At 46.2% G+C, this 15,890-nt stretch overlaps 1 protein-coding gene across 5 annotated transcripts in view; it reads left to right on the forward strand.

Moving 5' to 3' along the window:
- The window catches only part of rhobtb4 (Rho related BTB domain containing 4), a 51,478-nt gene extending 36,002 nt beyond the window's left edge, over positions 1–15,476 (forward strand). For all 5 annotated transcript variants that reach the window (XM_076270927.1, XM_076270924.1, XM_076270925.1 and 2 more), the window contains 7 exons: positions 335–1,193; positions 1,524–1,743; positions 2,616–2,734; positions 7,787–7,937; positions 8,525–8,613; positions 9,147–9,252; positions 9,795–15,476. In XM_076270927.1, coding sequence (XP_076127042.1) covers positions 335–1,193; positions 1,524–1,743; positions 2,616–2,734; positions 7,787–7,937; positions 8,525–8,613; positions 9,147–9,252; positions 9,795–9,976 — 1,726 coding nt within the window. In that variant the 3' untranslated portion in view covers positions 9,977–15,476. The remainder of the gene's footprint in view (positions 1–334; positions 1,194–1,523; positions 1,744–2,615; positions 2,735–7,786; positions 7,938–8,524; positions 8,614–9,146; positions 9,253–9,794) is intronic.
- Positions 15,477–15,890: the final 414 nt, after the last annotated feature.

Genomic DNA, 15,890 nt, shown 5'->3' on the forward strand with positions numbered 1-15,890 from the left:
AGAATTTTACTTTGCAAAATATAATCTTGCTAATTGGTGCAAAAGATCTATTCAGTCACTGTCATATCCTTCAAATTAGCATTTCTTAATGAAATCTATAATGTAAAAATCACATGAAATAAATAAATAAATGCTCATTGTCAGTGTTTTACAAAGAACAAGACAGAGAAAATTACTGTTTTGGCAGCAAACTGTAGCAGCCTGGGGGGAGGGGGGGGGTGTAAATTCCACGGAATAGGCTGAGTTACAGCAGCATTATGCAACGCACTGGTGTCACCTCTCTTTCCCCTGCCTGTCTCATGCTGAGTCTTGTCTGTGTTCTCTCGGCTGACAGACCCATCAAGCCCACAGACATCCTGCCTCCGGAGCGTGGCCACGAGGTGGCCAAGGAACTGGGCGTGCCCTACTACGAGACCAGCATCGTGGCCCAGTTCGGCGTCAAGGACGTCTTCGACAACGCCATCCGCGCCGCGCTCATCTCCCGGCGCCACCTGCAGTTCTGGAAGTCGCACCTGAAGAAGGTGCAGCGGCCGCTCCTGCAGGCGCCCTTCCTGCCCCCTCGGCCGCCGCGGCCCATCGTGGGCATCCCCGACCCACCGCCGGTGGACGGCGAGGGGCCCGACACGCTCTTCACGCGGCCGCTCTGCGCCGACGTGCTCTTCCTGCTGCAGGGCGGCGCCGTGCGCGTCTTTGCCCACAAGGTGTACCTTGCCACCTCCTGCTCCAAGTTCAACGACCTCTTCACCATGAGCCTGTGCGGAGGAGGAGGAGGAGCAGCAGGAGGAGGAGACCGTGTGGAGAGCGAGGGAGGAGAGGAGCAGATGGAGGGAGGAGGAGGAGGAGAAGAAGAGGAGGAAGAGCAAAGTAGACGTGGAGCCAAAGAGCAGGCCGGCCGCACCAAGAGCCTGGACATTGATAAGGACGGGGGGGTGGGTGATGGGGGCGCGCGGGGAGCCTGGCGTCCACTCCTGCTCCAGCAGGGCTCACTCAGGACTTCCCAGAGTGACAACGCGCTCCCCGCCCGGGGACAGGCTTCGACCTCGGGGGCCTTCGGGACCGGACGCGCTCTGATGGGCTGGGGCAGGGGCTTCCTGGGTGTTTGTCTGGAGCACGTGGATGACCCGATGACTGGACGGCCGCGACTCATGACCGTGGTCTCCATGGACAGCCTCATTCAGGAGGGACCCTTTCAGGTAAAGAGGCAGTGGCAACAGCTCATTTACTTTAATTGACCACTTGTACACCATGTTAATCACGGCCTGTAAGGAACCTGCCTTAAGGGACTCATTAGCCAGATGAATTCTGTGAGGAGGCTGGGCAGCTAGGTGTTTTGGTGAATGATGTCACATGGACATTTTCTCATTCAGTAACTTTAGTAGATTCACTTGTATTCACATACATTTTTTTTTTAAACTTTCTGGCCCTTTTTGGATTTGCTAAAATTAAACACAATTTCTTGAACTGTCCACTGTTCCGTAACGGTCATCATCACCACTCCCGTCCCCATTCTGTTCGTCTCCCAGGCGGTGCTACAGTATTTATACACGGGCAACCTGGACGAGGGCCGGGGCGACCTGATGCAGGTGGCCACCATCGCCGAGCTGTTGGAGGTGTTCGACCTACGCATGATGGTGGCCAACGTGCTGAACCGCGAGAGCTTCATGAACCAGGAGATCACCAAGGCCTTCCACGTGCGGCGGGCCAACCGCATTAAGGAGTGCCTCAACAAAGGCACTTTCGCTGGTATGATTCAGCGACTTCCACCCCCCCCCCCCCAGTCCCAGGTCAACCACAGTTCATAAACCATAGTGCACCTGCAGTGGTCCTCAGCATTGATGCATCTCAAATACTGCAAGCATATATTATTATTATATATGTCGCAGGTGCTATCATTTTAGATGTTCTGGACTAAAAATGGAAAGTTGTGAACGATTATATTGTATTAATTTCATAGCATGTGTACGTAATTGTCTGGTAGTATTTTTGGTGTATTGTGTTTTTGTCTCGTTCATGTTTCGTTCTATGTGAGCTTCTACCTTTCCATCCCATTGTTTGTGTGCTTTTTATGTTGCTTTTTTTGCATGTTTGTTAAGTGTTTTTCCTCACTCATCTATTCCCTGTGGCTCCTCTTCTCTAGCCAACTAGCCTCACATTACTTTAGAGCAAAGCTGTTAGCTAACCAAAAAGTTCCTGCTAATTGCTAACCTCTATTATTATTATATGTTGATTATTTACTTCTTCCTGCTGTATTTTAATCATTATCCTTTGTTAGAGTCGGTTTTAGACACAAAATGGCTGCCAGCCCGTGGTGCTTTGAAACAAAGTGCGTGGCGCGGCTGTCTGGGCTCTGTCTGCTTTTCTGGAGCTCAGTAATTGCCGAGTTCTCTTCTGCTTCTCCTCTGCTGTCTATTTATAGTCCTGTCTTCCCTGTCAATTTATTCATGTGTCTGTCTGTGTATCTGTCTTCCCGTGTGTCTCTTTGTGTCTGTCTGTCTGTGTTGTCTGTCTTGTCTGTCTGTCTCTTGTCTGTCTTGTTTGTCTGTCTTCCCCCTTCTGTAGCCCCCAACTCTGTGACACACGCCGAGATGTCTGCTCTTTTCCTCCTTCGGTTTCAGATGTGGTGTTTCGGCTGGACGACGGCTTCCTGCCGGCCCACAAGCCCCTGCTCATCTCCAGCTGCGACTGGATGGCGGCCATGTTCCGCGGCTCCTTCATGGAGAGCTACGTAGAGGAGGTATGCAGAAAACAAAACATAACAGTAAAAAAAATAGTAATACTAATGATGGTGAATATTAAAATGATAAATACTCACCTAATATCATTGCAATAGGGTCGAACTCAGTCGTGTACTGTATCCTTAACCAGTAGCTTTCTGAGCATCTCAATAAAAGCATGTGAAAAGAGTCAGTCTGGAGGATATGCAACACAGGAATGAGGTCAGTTCAAGATAAGTCTGCCCCCCCCCCCCCGTGTGAACAGATGACGACAAGTAAAACCACAGGCCAGGTAGAGCGGAAGGAGCTAGGGACTGGGGAGGGGGGGGGGGTGCTGTGGGCTGTGACCTACATAGACACCGCACTGAAGAGCTCTGCATACATATGCATGTGCTGGCCTCCTTCCCCAAAATAAGACAACCCCCCCCCCCCCCCCCCCATTTACATTCCGCTGCCGCAGATAGGCATCAGACTATCAGAAGCTGATGGGATGAGCTTCACAAAGTCCAACTTCTTCAGAACGTTCAGTTACGCAGTTATGCTGAAGTTGAGCAGTGTTGATTGAAATCACCACTAATGAAGACATGATTTCCATTGCATTTTGTCACTTTCCTTGGAAGAGGTGCTGCTGCTCTTGTGAGATGCATTGCACACTGCAAAGACAGGAAATGCTTGAGCCTCCGAAGGCTTCCAGAAAGTTAGTCTGTGTCATTTCCTGCCTGCACACAGCGGACCTCCGGCCCCATCATGGCTTATCAGAAAATGTGTGTGCAACCACCAGCATATGCATTACAGTAGAGTTGATGGATTAGAGCCCATTATTTACAGCCAGCATCATCTGCAGGATGATGAGGAAGAGAGGGCGAAGTCCTGATGGTGTGGGGCTTGCACTGCCCCGGCCACAAGTGTCTTCTACTCTTATCAGGGCGTGAAGGTTATGGGATTGAGATGGATCAAATATCCAGGTCAGAGTTCCTGTGGCGACTGCGGCTGCTTTCTTTAACCTGTCGATCTGGAGCAGTCCAGCCTCTGCAGCAGCCGTAAGGTTTGAAGTTGAGCATCGCTTCCGGTGAAACCGCGCCCGACCGGGCAGTGGCTCGCAGATTAGGTGACCGTTTGGGCTTGAGCTGCTTGCAGCAGTTCACTACTTGGCTAGGCTTGATGCACAGGGAGGGAGGGAGGGAGGAAGGGAGAGAGAGAGAGAGGGAGAGAAAGAAAGAGGGAGAGAGAGAGAGAGAGTCTGGCATGGCTGAGCCTGAACTGAGAATAGTGGCTCAGGGTGAAAAGTGGACACGTGCCTCAAAGCCATGGTAGGTACAAACCACCTCACCTCGTCCTCCTCATCACACAGACACTGGATTAGCTGCTAGTTTACTAGAGTTTGGGGGGATTTGAACAGAGTTGTCTGTACTGAAGAAGACACTATACAGACAAGAGCAGGTTGGCTATAATAGCACAAAAGGCAAACGTTCTCCAGAGAGGATGTGCAGGATGTGAGCCCCACTGGGGTGATATATGTTGAGGCTTAGTGCGTTTAATTGTGGTAAAGTAATGTTTCGCAATCATCAGATTCTTAGGAACACCCACCCTTCCAAGGAGGTGATTAATATGCATTAGTGAACCTGTAGGAATCTGAACTTGCAGATATTAATAAACTGTATATTTAAATCTTGTGCATGCTGTCATCAGCATTGATGGAAAAAAGTGTGCCATGCTGAAAGACTGGCACCATAAACAAAAAGTCTCTGTGCAGACTTCCTCAGCATGGGCATCGTGGCTCCTAACGGGTGCTGTGCCACCCAGGCTGTTACCTTGTTTGGCACCATTGTATTCGGCTGTAAAGCGCCACGGAGGGGACGGCCTATTTATAGGAGCCCGGGCCTGGCGTTGCCTGATAGGCCTACGTGCGCATAAACAGCGTTTCTCTGGCGCAGTGGAGGGTGTCAGCTCTGCCACCACAGACCCACAACAGAGGCTGTGGCTGACACGTCATTAGAGATGACATGCCATATTATTGGCATCGTTTTGCCCGCAAGCTGGCGTGTGGGTATTGTTCGGCCTATTCGTCTTCTACTCCCTCTTTCTTTCCTACTCTTTTTCTCTCTGTCCTTACATTTGTGAGTGCAATGGTAGGATGTCAAACAGATGAGATGATTCTGTAGAGGAAAGAACTGTGTTGTGAAAAGTGCTTGGTTTTCAACATGCGCAGGGTTTCATATTGTGGGGAGTTCTAACTGGAGGCAGCATGCGGACGCTACGCCTGAAAGCACGTGCGTGTCGGATGAAGAGCTGACAGCTTCTTCTGCTCTCAGTGTTTCTCACTGCAAATTGATGAAGTGAAAGAGGAACGGAGTTGGAGTGTAGCGGTGGAGGTGAGAGCGGGCTGTGATATGGGCATATGTTTCTCAGTGTCTCTCTCTTTCTCTCTCTCTCTCTCATTCTCTCTCGTTCTCTCTCTCTCTCTTTCTCTCTCTCATTCTCTCTCTATCGTTCTCTCTCTCTCGTTCTCTCTTTCTCTCTCTGTCTCTCTCTCTCTCTCTCTCTCTCTCTCTCTCTCTCTCTCTCGTTCTCAGCCAGTTCTGCCTAATCTGCACATCTGTGTTTGTTCCTCTTCCTTTCTGTATACATTAAAGCCTATCAATGCGGATGTAAGTCCAGAGGCCATCTCCATTGCCTTGTGTCCCCCCTGTGGTGGAGCCAGGGCTTTGAGGTCTCTCCCTCCTGCCCCCCGCCTCGCCTGGTGAACTGTCTTCACTCTGACCTTTCAGGGGTAATGATGGGTCACCTATGAGCTGACATTTGGGTAATTGGTTTGTGGACGGGCAGTTCAAAGGCACCCCCGAGACTTCTGAAGGACCCCTTCAGTGTGTGTGTGTGTGTGTGTGTGTGTGTGTGTGTGTGTGTGTGTGTGTGTGTGTGTGTGTGTGTGTGTGTGTATGCATGAGTAATATCACCCCTACAAAGCATTTCATTCTGAGCCACATCTTGTGCCTCTGTGAGTGTGCTTTGGTTGTGGGTTCAACCTACCAGTCCACAAATGGGATCCTGCACGTCTGCACACTGACCTCCCTATGACCTTAGCCACACACAGATACACACACACACACACACAACATACGTACACACACATGTATGTATGCATGCATGCACAGGCTGAATGTGTGTGTGTGCATGCATGCATGCATACATACATACAGTACATAAGTGTGCGTGTACGTGTGTTGTGTGTGTGCTTGTGTGTCTATGAATACGTGTGTGTACGTGTGTCTGTGGGTCTGTGACTGTGTGTGTGACTGTGCATTTGTGTGTGTGTGCGTTTGTATGAAACAAACAGCCGCCGTTGAGGTATGGCTTTTGCTTCACTCTTCCTGTCCCAGTCACTGTGCTGTTCTGCTGGGAGAGGAAGTGGCTGAGCTATGAGGAACTATTTTCTCCTCTGCTGTGGTTTACCCACAGCGCTCCCCTGACAACACACACACACACAGAGGCCATTATTGTCTAGCTGACCAGAAAGTACAGTATGTGTGTGTCTTATAGATGCCTCTTTCTCTCTCTCTCTCTCTCTCTCTCTCCTTCTCTCTCTCTCTCTCTCTATATATATATATATATATATATCTCTCTCACTCTATTTCTATCTCTTTCTCTCTCCCTCTCTCTATATCTGTGTGTATGTGTATTCCTCGAGACTGAGGAAACATGCTCACAAGTGGAGTGTGTTTGTGAGACAGGGGAAATTTGTGTTTGTGTGTGTGTGTGTGTGTGTGTGTGTGTCTGCATATATTGAGACAGTGTGTGTTCTCATGAATTAAGTACATGACGTGAGCGTAACCATAGTATGTTTGTATGTTCTGCAATCTCACCACTGTTCTCTCGCTCTCTCTCTCTCTCTCCCTCTCTCTCTTTCTTTCTTTCTTTCTTTCTTTTGGGTCCCTGCTGAAATCTTAATTCTTTGGCTGCTTCGGGCAGTGGGAATAAGTGTGCCTTTGTTTGCTTGTCTATGGGGCCAAGCTGGATGAGAACAGACTACCCTCTTTACCCGCTGGCATTGCAGACACTCAGTTATTTGTGGAAGGGGGGTGTTTTTTGGAAGGGGACAGGGGGTGTTTTTGAATAGGATGAGGGCAAGGGGTGATTGACGGCCTTGGAGGGTTACCGGATCTTTCTGTTTCTCTCTCTCTCTCTCTCTCTCTCTCTCTGTGCTTGTAGCTTGAGAATTTGGAGATGGTAGAATTGAGGCGGATGTGCTGCTGTGATGTGGTGTGGTGAAGGTTAGTCGAAGCAGGGAGCAAAGCAGCACAAAACACACACACACACACACACACACACACACACACACACACACCACACCACACCACACACACACACACACACACACACACACACACAATCTCTCTCTCTCTCTTTCTCTCTTCCTCTGTTTCTTTCTCATAGACTAATCCTGTAGATCTTTGCAGTGCTTTGAGGTTAGGAGACGTCACCAGGCAGGCTCCCTCGCAGGGCCTTTTATCTCTTCAGATCAAAGGATCGCTGCTTATGTATTTACAGTTAGAGCAGAGGGCCTGCACCCGGCCCTCTCTTGCATTAAGGTGTGTTATTAGGCTTGAGAAGAAACCGCTTATCAATTTTGATTTAATAACTGCACCACCCTCCCCCCTTGCAAATGAGATGGTTTATTATATAGCCGTATTGTGTTATCTTTGAGAACCTTATAAGAATGTGCACGAGAAGCAGATCTCTGCATGATGCCTTCCAGTGTATCAAAAAAGTCAACTACCAATGCTTCAAATGATTAGTGTTGTAGTCACTGTGTGCTAATTCATATTGGTGTCTCTTTCTCCTGCCCTCCTTCCGTGTTTCACTCTCATTGTCATCCTGTCTTCTTTACTCTCTTTCCTGGTCTGCCTCCCTCTGCATCTGTTTTTCCTCTCCTCTCCATCTCTCTCTCTCATCTCTTCTTTCTCATTGCCTCTTTCCTCCTCTCCCGCTCCATCTCTCCCTCTTCTCTTCTCTTCTCTCTCCCTGCTTTTCTTTCCTCTCTTCCCATCTCTCTCTCTCCTTCTGTCCATCCTCAGGTGGCGATCCCCAACACTAATATGGCGTGTATGCGGGCCGTGCTGGAGTACCTGTACTCCGGGCTGCTGATCCCTAGTTCTGGCCTCGAGCCTCTGGAGTTGATTGTCCTGTCCAACCGCCTGTGCCTGCCCCGCCTGGTGGCCCTCACAGGTACCACCTCCCACAGGCTCTGACACTAATCACGCGTCATCAGGGGTGACATCAACGTGAAACAGCACTGTAGTGCTAATACCTCACATCACCTATTTGGGAAGATAGCTCTGTTGGGACTGTAAAGCTGATGATACACTAAGCACATTTTTCAGCAATGTTCCTGAGTATTGTTGTTCGGGCACATTCCCCTTGATATTGGGCAACCAGTCTTTTCTGGAGAAAAATAATCAGCAAGCATGAGCACATGGAGCTAGTTATGTGGTTGTGGAGCAACATGCATTCATCATCAGCATGCCATTCTTACTCTGTGAATCCTCCCAGAAACAACAGACATCAATACAAAACACAGGAAATATAGGAGATTGAGTTGACTCTTTTAATGAGTATTCTGGGCATTGAAAGAACACTGTATATATACATTTACATATACATAAACGTATCCATTTATTGAATTATTTAGTGTTCTTAGGGGGCAATCATAGCTGTTTTGTCTGCTGCGCTGAGACAGAATCGGGTACAGCAGTGTGATCATATAGGAGGGTGACGTGACGTGACGTGGCGTGCTGTTGTTTTGTGCCCAACAGAGCAGCATGCTGTGGATGACCTGCTGCACATGGCTGTGAAGGGGGTTGACGTTGACGGACAGGTGCTCGCTTACCTGGAGATGGCTCAGGTGTGAAATTCAATATTAATATCGTGATAGCATTTCCACTGTCACTACAGACAGCTTGGTTCACTGGATGTGTCAACTGGCACCAAGTACTGATATTCATTACATGCATTCAAAGTGAAACAATTTGGTAATCTTTTAGATTAGATTAGATTAGATTAGATTCAACTTTATTGTCATTGTGCAGAGTACAAGTACAGAGACAACGAAACAACTGTTTCTGATTCTTTTTAGTGGTGCTTGTTATATGGATGCATGCAGGATGAACAGAATTTAAAATGTGGTGGCCTTTGTTTAATTTCCTATTTGTAATAATTGAAAAGTTGACATTAATTTGAGGGCATTTTTGTCTATTTCCCTTTTTATCCTCCTCCCCGTAGACTGTTTAATTCCCTTTACACTGTCGTTAAGTGTATTCTGGCATGTCTTTCTTACCTACAGTGGAAGCCTTTTTTTTAACTGTTTATCTCTTATCTGTCAGCGAGTATTTGTTCATCAGATCTAACGACTGGGTTTTTTTTTCTGTGCCTTTGCAGTTCCACAACGCTAAGCAGCTATCAGCATGGTGCCTGCATCACATCTGCACCAACTACAACAGCGTGTGTCGCAAGTTTCCCAAAGACATGAAGAACATGTCGCCAGGTAGGCCCGTACTGATGGAGGAGGGATGCTTGATGTCAGATGTCAAAGTAGGGCCCAAAGTCTTAAGTCTAACTGCAGCTATTGAAATAACTAGGCAAAAATAATTAGCTAATTTAACACCATGAGTGTTTTTTGGAACAAACATTGACTATTCCTCCCAGTGCTTCCTCAGGCACCTCACCAGCAGAACTTACCTAGCTAAGACAAGTTCATCATATTTATTAGTTCCTAATTAATTAGTTGCAGTTACTAGTATGTTTATGTTTATGGTATTTAACAGATGTTTTTGTCCAAAGCAACTTACAGTGACCAATAAACATTACATAAATAATAATCAAATCCTAAGAACACCAGTATTATTAATTGACTAAATATAATTTAACAGAATGATAACAGTAACCATAAACATATAACCGCGACTGTAACGAAAATTAATGAGTTAGAATAGTAGTGTAATTAGTGTTATTGTGCTGGGTTTGTCTGAGTATGGGGGCTGTTGGACTGATGTGGTGTTTCATGTTGCCCTCTCGATCTCTCTGCAGATAACCAGAAGCACTTTGAGAAGCAGCGCTGGCCGCCTGTCTGGTTCCTGAAGGAGGAGGACCGCTACAAGCGCTCGCAGAAGGAGCGCGAGCGCGAGGAGGAGCTGCTGCGAAAGCAGAACACCAAGAGGGGCTGGTGCTTCTGGAAGCATCCGGCACCCTCCACCTCACACATCTCCTGAAGAACCAACCCCAAACCACCACCACCTTCCCTCCCTCGCTCCCTCTTTTCCTCCCCCCTCCCCCTCCTCCTCCTCCCATTCAACCCACAGCCTGTAGGAGCAGCCTTGTCACCAGTGTGACCTCCGCCCACTGGTGTGGTGGGGTCTGTGTGATATAGTCTGTAAGCTAGCGCTACACTGCGTGAGGCTGGCCAGTGTGTCAGGTCTGCCACGGGAGGAATATGCCTCGGAGGCAGCTCAGGGGGCACGCCTTCAGCCAGCAGCAGCAGCAGCAGCATTCTCTGTGCTGCTCAGTCAGCAAGGGAGACCGACTGTGGCTGGGGCCACGAAGCGTGGCCGTCCCGTCATAGCTCCTGTGTGTGTGTGTGTGTGTTTGTGGGTGTGCTAGAGACTGTGCAGGAGAGGCTAGAGACTAACCCAAAGCCCCCTAGGAGAAAACAAACAAACAGACATGGGAATAAGCTGCCTTTTCCTTTCAAAGATTTCTCACCGAACAAAGCCACATGTAGTGTGTGTGTGCGTACGTGTGTCCATGCTACTGCGTGTGTGTGCGTACGTGTGTCCATGCTACTGCGTGTGTGTGCGTACGTGTGTCCATGCTACTGCGTGGCTGGTTGTCCGCTGTGGAAACCTTACCCTCCCCTTCCTCAACTCTGTGATATTCCCTACCCACAACCCCCCACAATTAGTCTCAGAGATGCACTATACTTGAGATTCTGAAACACCAGGAAAGAAAGGAAAATAAAACAAACAAACAATCGTCCACGCCCTCAGCCAGACTGCCTGGAGCACCAAAGAGAATCGAAACCCATCATTAATGAGACTTAACAACACGCTTTACCAAACTCACCTGGGACACTTAAATGGCAAGGCTGAAGATGAGGGCTATTCAACCACTGCCACTGAAGTATTAAAACTCCCTTTTGTGTCTCCCTCACTCGTTCCCTGCTCATCATAAGCTGATCGTGGACGCCACCTGCTGGATCACCCATTTCCCCCACAACACTAGGGGGCAGTATCACCTCTATAACACTGTGAATATTTTTTTTTGTGTGAATGTGTTCGTTTGAGGAACTGAGACGACTTGAAACAGGGACCTAAGCACCTGTGTGACTGTCTTCTCCCAGTTAACAGTATCTGTGTAACATCTACACTATTGACTTTACTTTTACTTATTTTTTTATTAAGGAGATCCAGTTAACCCATTTCTGTACAGCCAGAAACCAAAAGAAAGAGGACGTACTTCTTTTTCCCCCACTCAGCCCTTGTTTTCTTCTGTCATCTCTTCCCACTGCCTTTTATCCATCAGAGATGAAGGGAGGGGGCACAAGAAGTACTGTATGGCTGGATTCAAAATCTGCCATCTCCATTTTCATTCCTGGTCTCCCTGCTACTTAACTTCACAGAGAGCAAAACAAAACACCTACCTGGGTTAGCTTAGGCTGGCTAACTGGCTACTTAATAAGCTGAGTAATGTGTAACTAAGTAATTGATGCTTCCTCTCACCACTTGCTTGTTCTGCTGATTTTGGGTGAATTGTTGCTTTAATGTGATCTCACGTGATTGAAAAGAAGGGCACTTTCTAGTTCATTACACACTTTTAGCTAAACAGACCTATTTTCCTTAAGTTCATTTTATGAAAAAAAAAAACTTATAAGGATTCCTCATTTTGTTCCCCTAGGAATGAAGGATGAAATGATGGGTTGTGATTCTCGGCAGTGAGTGCTTCATAGTTGTGAGGTAGTATAAAACGAACTTGACTCTCTACAAGTGCTGCAAACTCCTTAACATTATTGTGCCATTCAAATCTCTTCTTGGCTTGGAGAGTGTTTTTTTCCTATCCCCAGTTTAAATTTCAGCTCTGTGTTTGCTTTTTGGAGAGAGGAAAGTGAGAGAGAAAACTTTGTGGGTGTGTTCTCACTTTGTTTTGATGTGTTTGCTCTTCTTGGTAAAAGAGTTTCCCGGTGATGCATTTACATGTGATTATTTTGTAGAGGCTTCTACCCATTGTGTATCAGGGGCAGCCGTGGCCTACTGCTTAGCGCTTCGGACTTGTAACCGGAGGTTTGTCGGTTCGAACCCCGACCAGTAGGCACGGCTGAAGTGCCTTTGAGCAAGGCACCTAACCCCTCACTGCTCCCCGAGCGCCGCTGTTGTTGCAGGCAGCTCACTGCGCCGGGATTAGTGTGTGCTTCACCTCACTGTGTGTTCACTGTGTGCTGAGTGTGTTTCACTAATTCACGGATTGGGATAAATGCAGAGACCAAATTTCCCTCACAGGATCAAAAGAGTATATATACTTATATATATACAGTACTTGGAATCCCTGGTATTTGAAGCTTTTTGGACATTTTTATTGGTGGTGCCATGGTCTGCATTTTAGGCTGCAGGGTTCAACCAGTGAATGTGAAAACTCGCACCTGGCACCTGTTTTTTGTAACTGTAGCTTTAAAGATCTCATCCTCTTCAAGTAACGAATCTCCCAACTATCATTAGCGGACTGCTAAAAAGGGCCAATGCTTCTTTGGGTCTGTCTTTTCATCCGTCGGTTGTACAGCTGGCGAAATAAACCCCACGCTCCCTAACCAGAGCTCCTGCTGTGAATCAGGATGATGACCCTAAAGACCCATGGCCTGCAGGAAAAAAACTGTGCCTCTATTAATTAAGGGCTCTTTTACCATCATAAACATGTTTGAAGGAGGCTTAAGGAGTGCCTGCTTCTCTTCTAAGCCACAAGTGAAGAGGGACATGATTAGTTCAGGTCAAGTGACCTTTCCTCATGTGGGACGGAAACAGGCTATGTCTTAATGCCTTAGTCAGTGGTTGTTAGCAGAACCAACTGGTTCAAGAACCACTTCTTTGGTCCCGAGCCTTTGTTTTCCTCTAAGGGAATCAAATTTGACTGCCTGAAAGTGTGTAGAATGATATACCGCAAGTATTGTGCATGGTAGATAATCATAGTTTAAAATATATACGTATATGGTAGCATGTAGAGCGGTAGTGGTAGCATTAGCATAGCGCTACAGACGGGCTCTGTAGTGAGTTCCAAGTAGCCTACTGATGGGAGTGTTGGTGGATCAGGGTGGAGCTTACCTAAGATGGTGGACAGCACTGCTTTGACCACTCTGGCCTTGCCTTGAACATGCTCTATGTTTTCTTGGGTATGTGATTGCAATTGCACTTTTATCTCTCCTTTACGGCACCTTTGCCTGTTTTTTTTTTGTGCGTGGAATGACTGTTTTGAAAATTAGACTTTTTTAACAAAAGAAGTCTTTTATAACATACTCTTCATATAGAAGAGCTACACTTTGTATTTTATGCTTAATTTTGAAAAAATAATTGGTTTTCTCGTGTTTGAACTTTTAACAAGACATCTTGTAGAACCCATTTAACTACCCCCAAAACTTTGTATAGGAATAGTCTATGATTCTTGAATATATTAATCACTTGTTGCAGCATCTCATGATCCACTTTGCTTGAGAGGAAACAGTACACTCTCAATTAAAAAAGGGTGATTTTAATATTATGCACAGTGCTTTTAGCATTAATATGGTGGAAATATAACTGGTCAGAACATTGTGTTTGAGAAAAGATGCCAAGTTTTGCAAACATAGGGGTGTGAGTTTGTTGAGAAATGGCAAACTGCAGATCTTGACCCTCTTCATTTAGTAACTAGAGATATCATTCTGGTTTTCAAGGATGATTGAACTAATCTGTGGTAATGTTACAACATTTTAACTGAATTTAAAACTGAAAAAGCAAACCTGTATTTGAAAAGAAGTGCTTTGTCCAAATCTCAGAACAAGAGAGGAGTAAACTAATAAAATGCATGTGGACTGTTGTAATGTGCATGGAGGGGGTTACCTGAGGGGGGTTGCATGCTGTGACTGACAAATTTGGTTGGCATTGATGAGGGATTGTGTGCTTTTTGTGGGAAACTGACTCAACACAATGTTAAACATCTTATCTTTTCTTTGATTTGGTCCTTCGAGTCAGATATTTCTCGAACCCACCAGACTTGTTGATTTGTTGATATTTCAGAATTGTAAGCTCCATCATGTTCACTCACAGACAAAAATGATTTGGGTTTGTTTTATATTTCTCTTGTTATATGACGTGTTTGCTACACTGCTTATTATGGGGTATGACGCACACTGTCCTTGCTGGAAGCCATTGCGGTGATCTAATAACAAAACCGTGGATGTTGCTGAGCATGGCTTCTTGAGCTATGTCAGAAAGAGGGTAGACCACCCACCAATGGTTGGCCTTGGTGCTGCTCGTGCCTTGAAAAACCCAATGTCTTTAGAACCTTGTTTCCTGAATTCTTCCTAAACTGGAACACAGATACAAGACCTCTGACCTTTATTTAGATGTAGTGTTAGTCAACACACACACGCACACACACACACACACACACACACACACTCTCTCTCACACAGACGCTCATACTATCCAGAGGCAGCTGACCAGAGTTCTTCCCTCTTAGTGCCTGTTGACAATACAAAGCAATCTGTGCAGTTGTGTTAATGCTTGTGTTATCTATGCTCTTACTTCACAGCGTTGTTATGCGTCCATTTCTATAAGTATACAGCCACAGACTGGAGAAATGAGTTTCCCCCCTGCCTTCCTTTCTTATCTGTTGCTTTTCATTTTGAGATCTGTGAATCCTTTCCCTCCTTAGTTTTTGCCTTACTTGAGCTTCTTACTCTATGCTCCGTGGCCTGTTCGATGACCACAGAGTGTACATGTGTTTTAATCAAACAACACTCATTTGAAACAAACTACTTCTAATGATCTGCCCATATCCACCCTGCACTATGCTATTTTAAGCAGACATTTGGACACATTGTTCTCCAGACCCAGACTATATTGATATTCACCCATGGGCACGCAAACACTTAATCAGTGGGAGCTTTCTCAATGCGCCCTCTGCTGTTTCACTTACACCAATGCCTTGATCTCAGAACAGGCGGTAGTGGTGGCCTTATATTCCTCATTGGCAATTAATCTCCCAGCTCACTCTCACTCGTGCCAGCATGGCCTATGGCTGCTACTGTAAAGCTGGTCCTGCCCGTGGGTCTGTTGAAGATCCCACATGGAGACAGAAAGGTCAGGAGCTAAATTGGCTTGTGATGCTGTCTGTCTCTCAAAAGTGGGACTTAAAAAAATGAAATGTTATGCACTTTTACCCTCTTTTCTCTCTCTCTATCTCTTGTTTTTCTCTCTTTTCTCTTTTTCTCTTCCATTGTGTTGAGATGTTCTGTTTGTGGTATTACATAAAATTATTAACTTGAAAAAAAGCACACACCACTCACTATTAAGGGCTTTTTTAAACAATCAGAATGTTTTGCTGCTGGTAAAAATGTTTTAAAAAATCCTTTGTAATATTTTTGAACCACTGTGATTTGTACAAAATGGAACAAAAAATTTAGGAAAACGTTGCCGTTTCAGTATTTTAATGTTTGACTTGGCTTTTATTAAAACTTAACAGAATCTTTTACCACAGAGTGTCTGTTATTTCTAGATACTGACTCTCTACACACTCTACTGTTTGGCTAAATCATGTCCTGATTGTGTAACTCTTGTGTTGGTGTTATAGATGCAGAAACTTAGTACTAGTTTTTTATATGGCAAGCCAAATTCAGCCCTGGCCTACTGGTTAGCGCTTCGGACTTGTTACCGGAGGGTTGCCAGTTCAAACCCCGACCAGTAGGCACGGCTGAAGTGCCCTTGAGCAAGGCACCTAACCCCTCATTGCTCCCCTAGCGCCGCTGTTGTTGCAGGCAGCTCACTGCGCCGGGATTAGTGTGTGCTTCACTTCACTGTGTGCTCAGTGTGTTTTACTAATTCACGGATTGGGATAAATGCAGAGACCAAATTTCCCTCACAGGATCAAAAGAATATAAATACTTAT

Source organism: Alosa pseudoharengus, unplaced genomic scaffold (genome assembly GCF_046254945.1).
Source record: "Alosa pseudoharengus isolate Yale_2024_CS ecotype anadromous, Long Island Sound unplaced genomic scaffold, YU_APseudo_1.1 YU_APseudo_1.1_scf_6, whole genome shotgun sequence".
Classification (NCBI taxonomy): Eukaryota; Metazoa; Chordata; class Actinopteri; order Clupeiformes; family Clupeidae; genus Alosa; species Alosa pseudoharengus.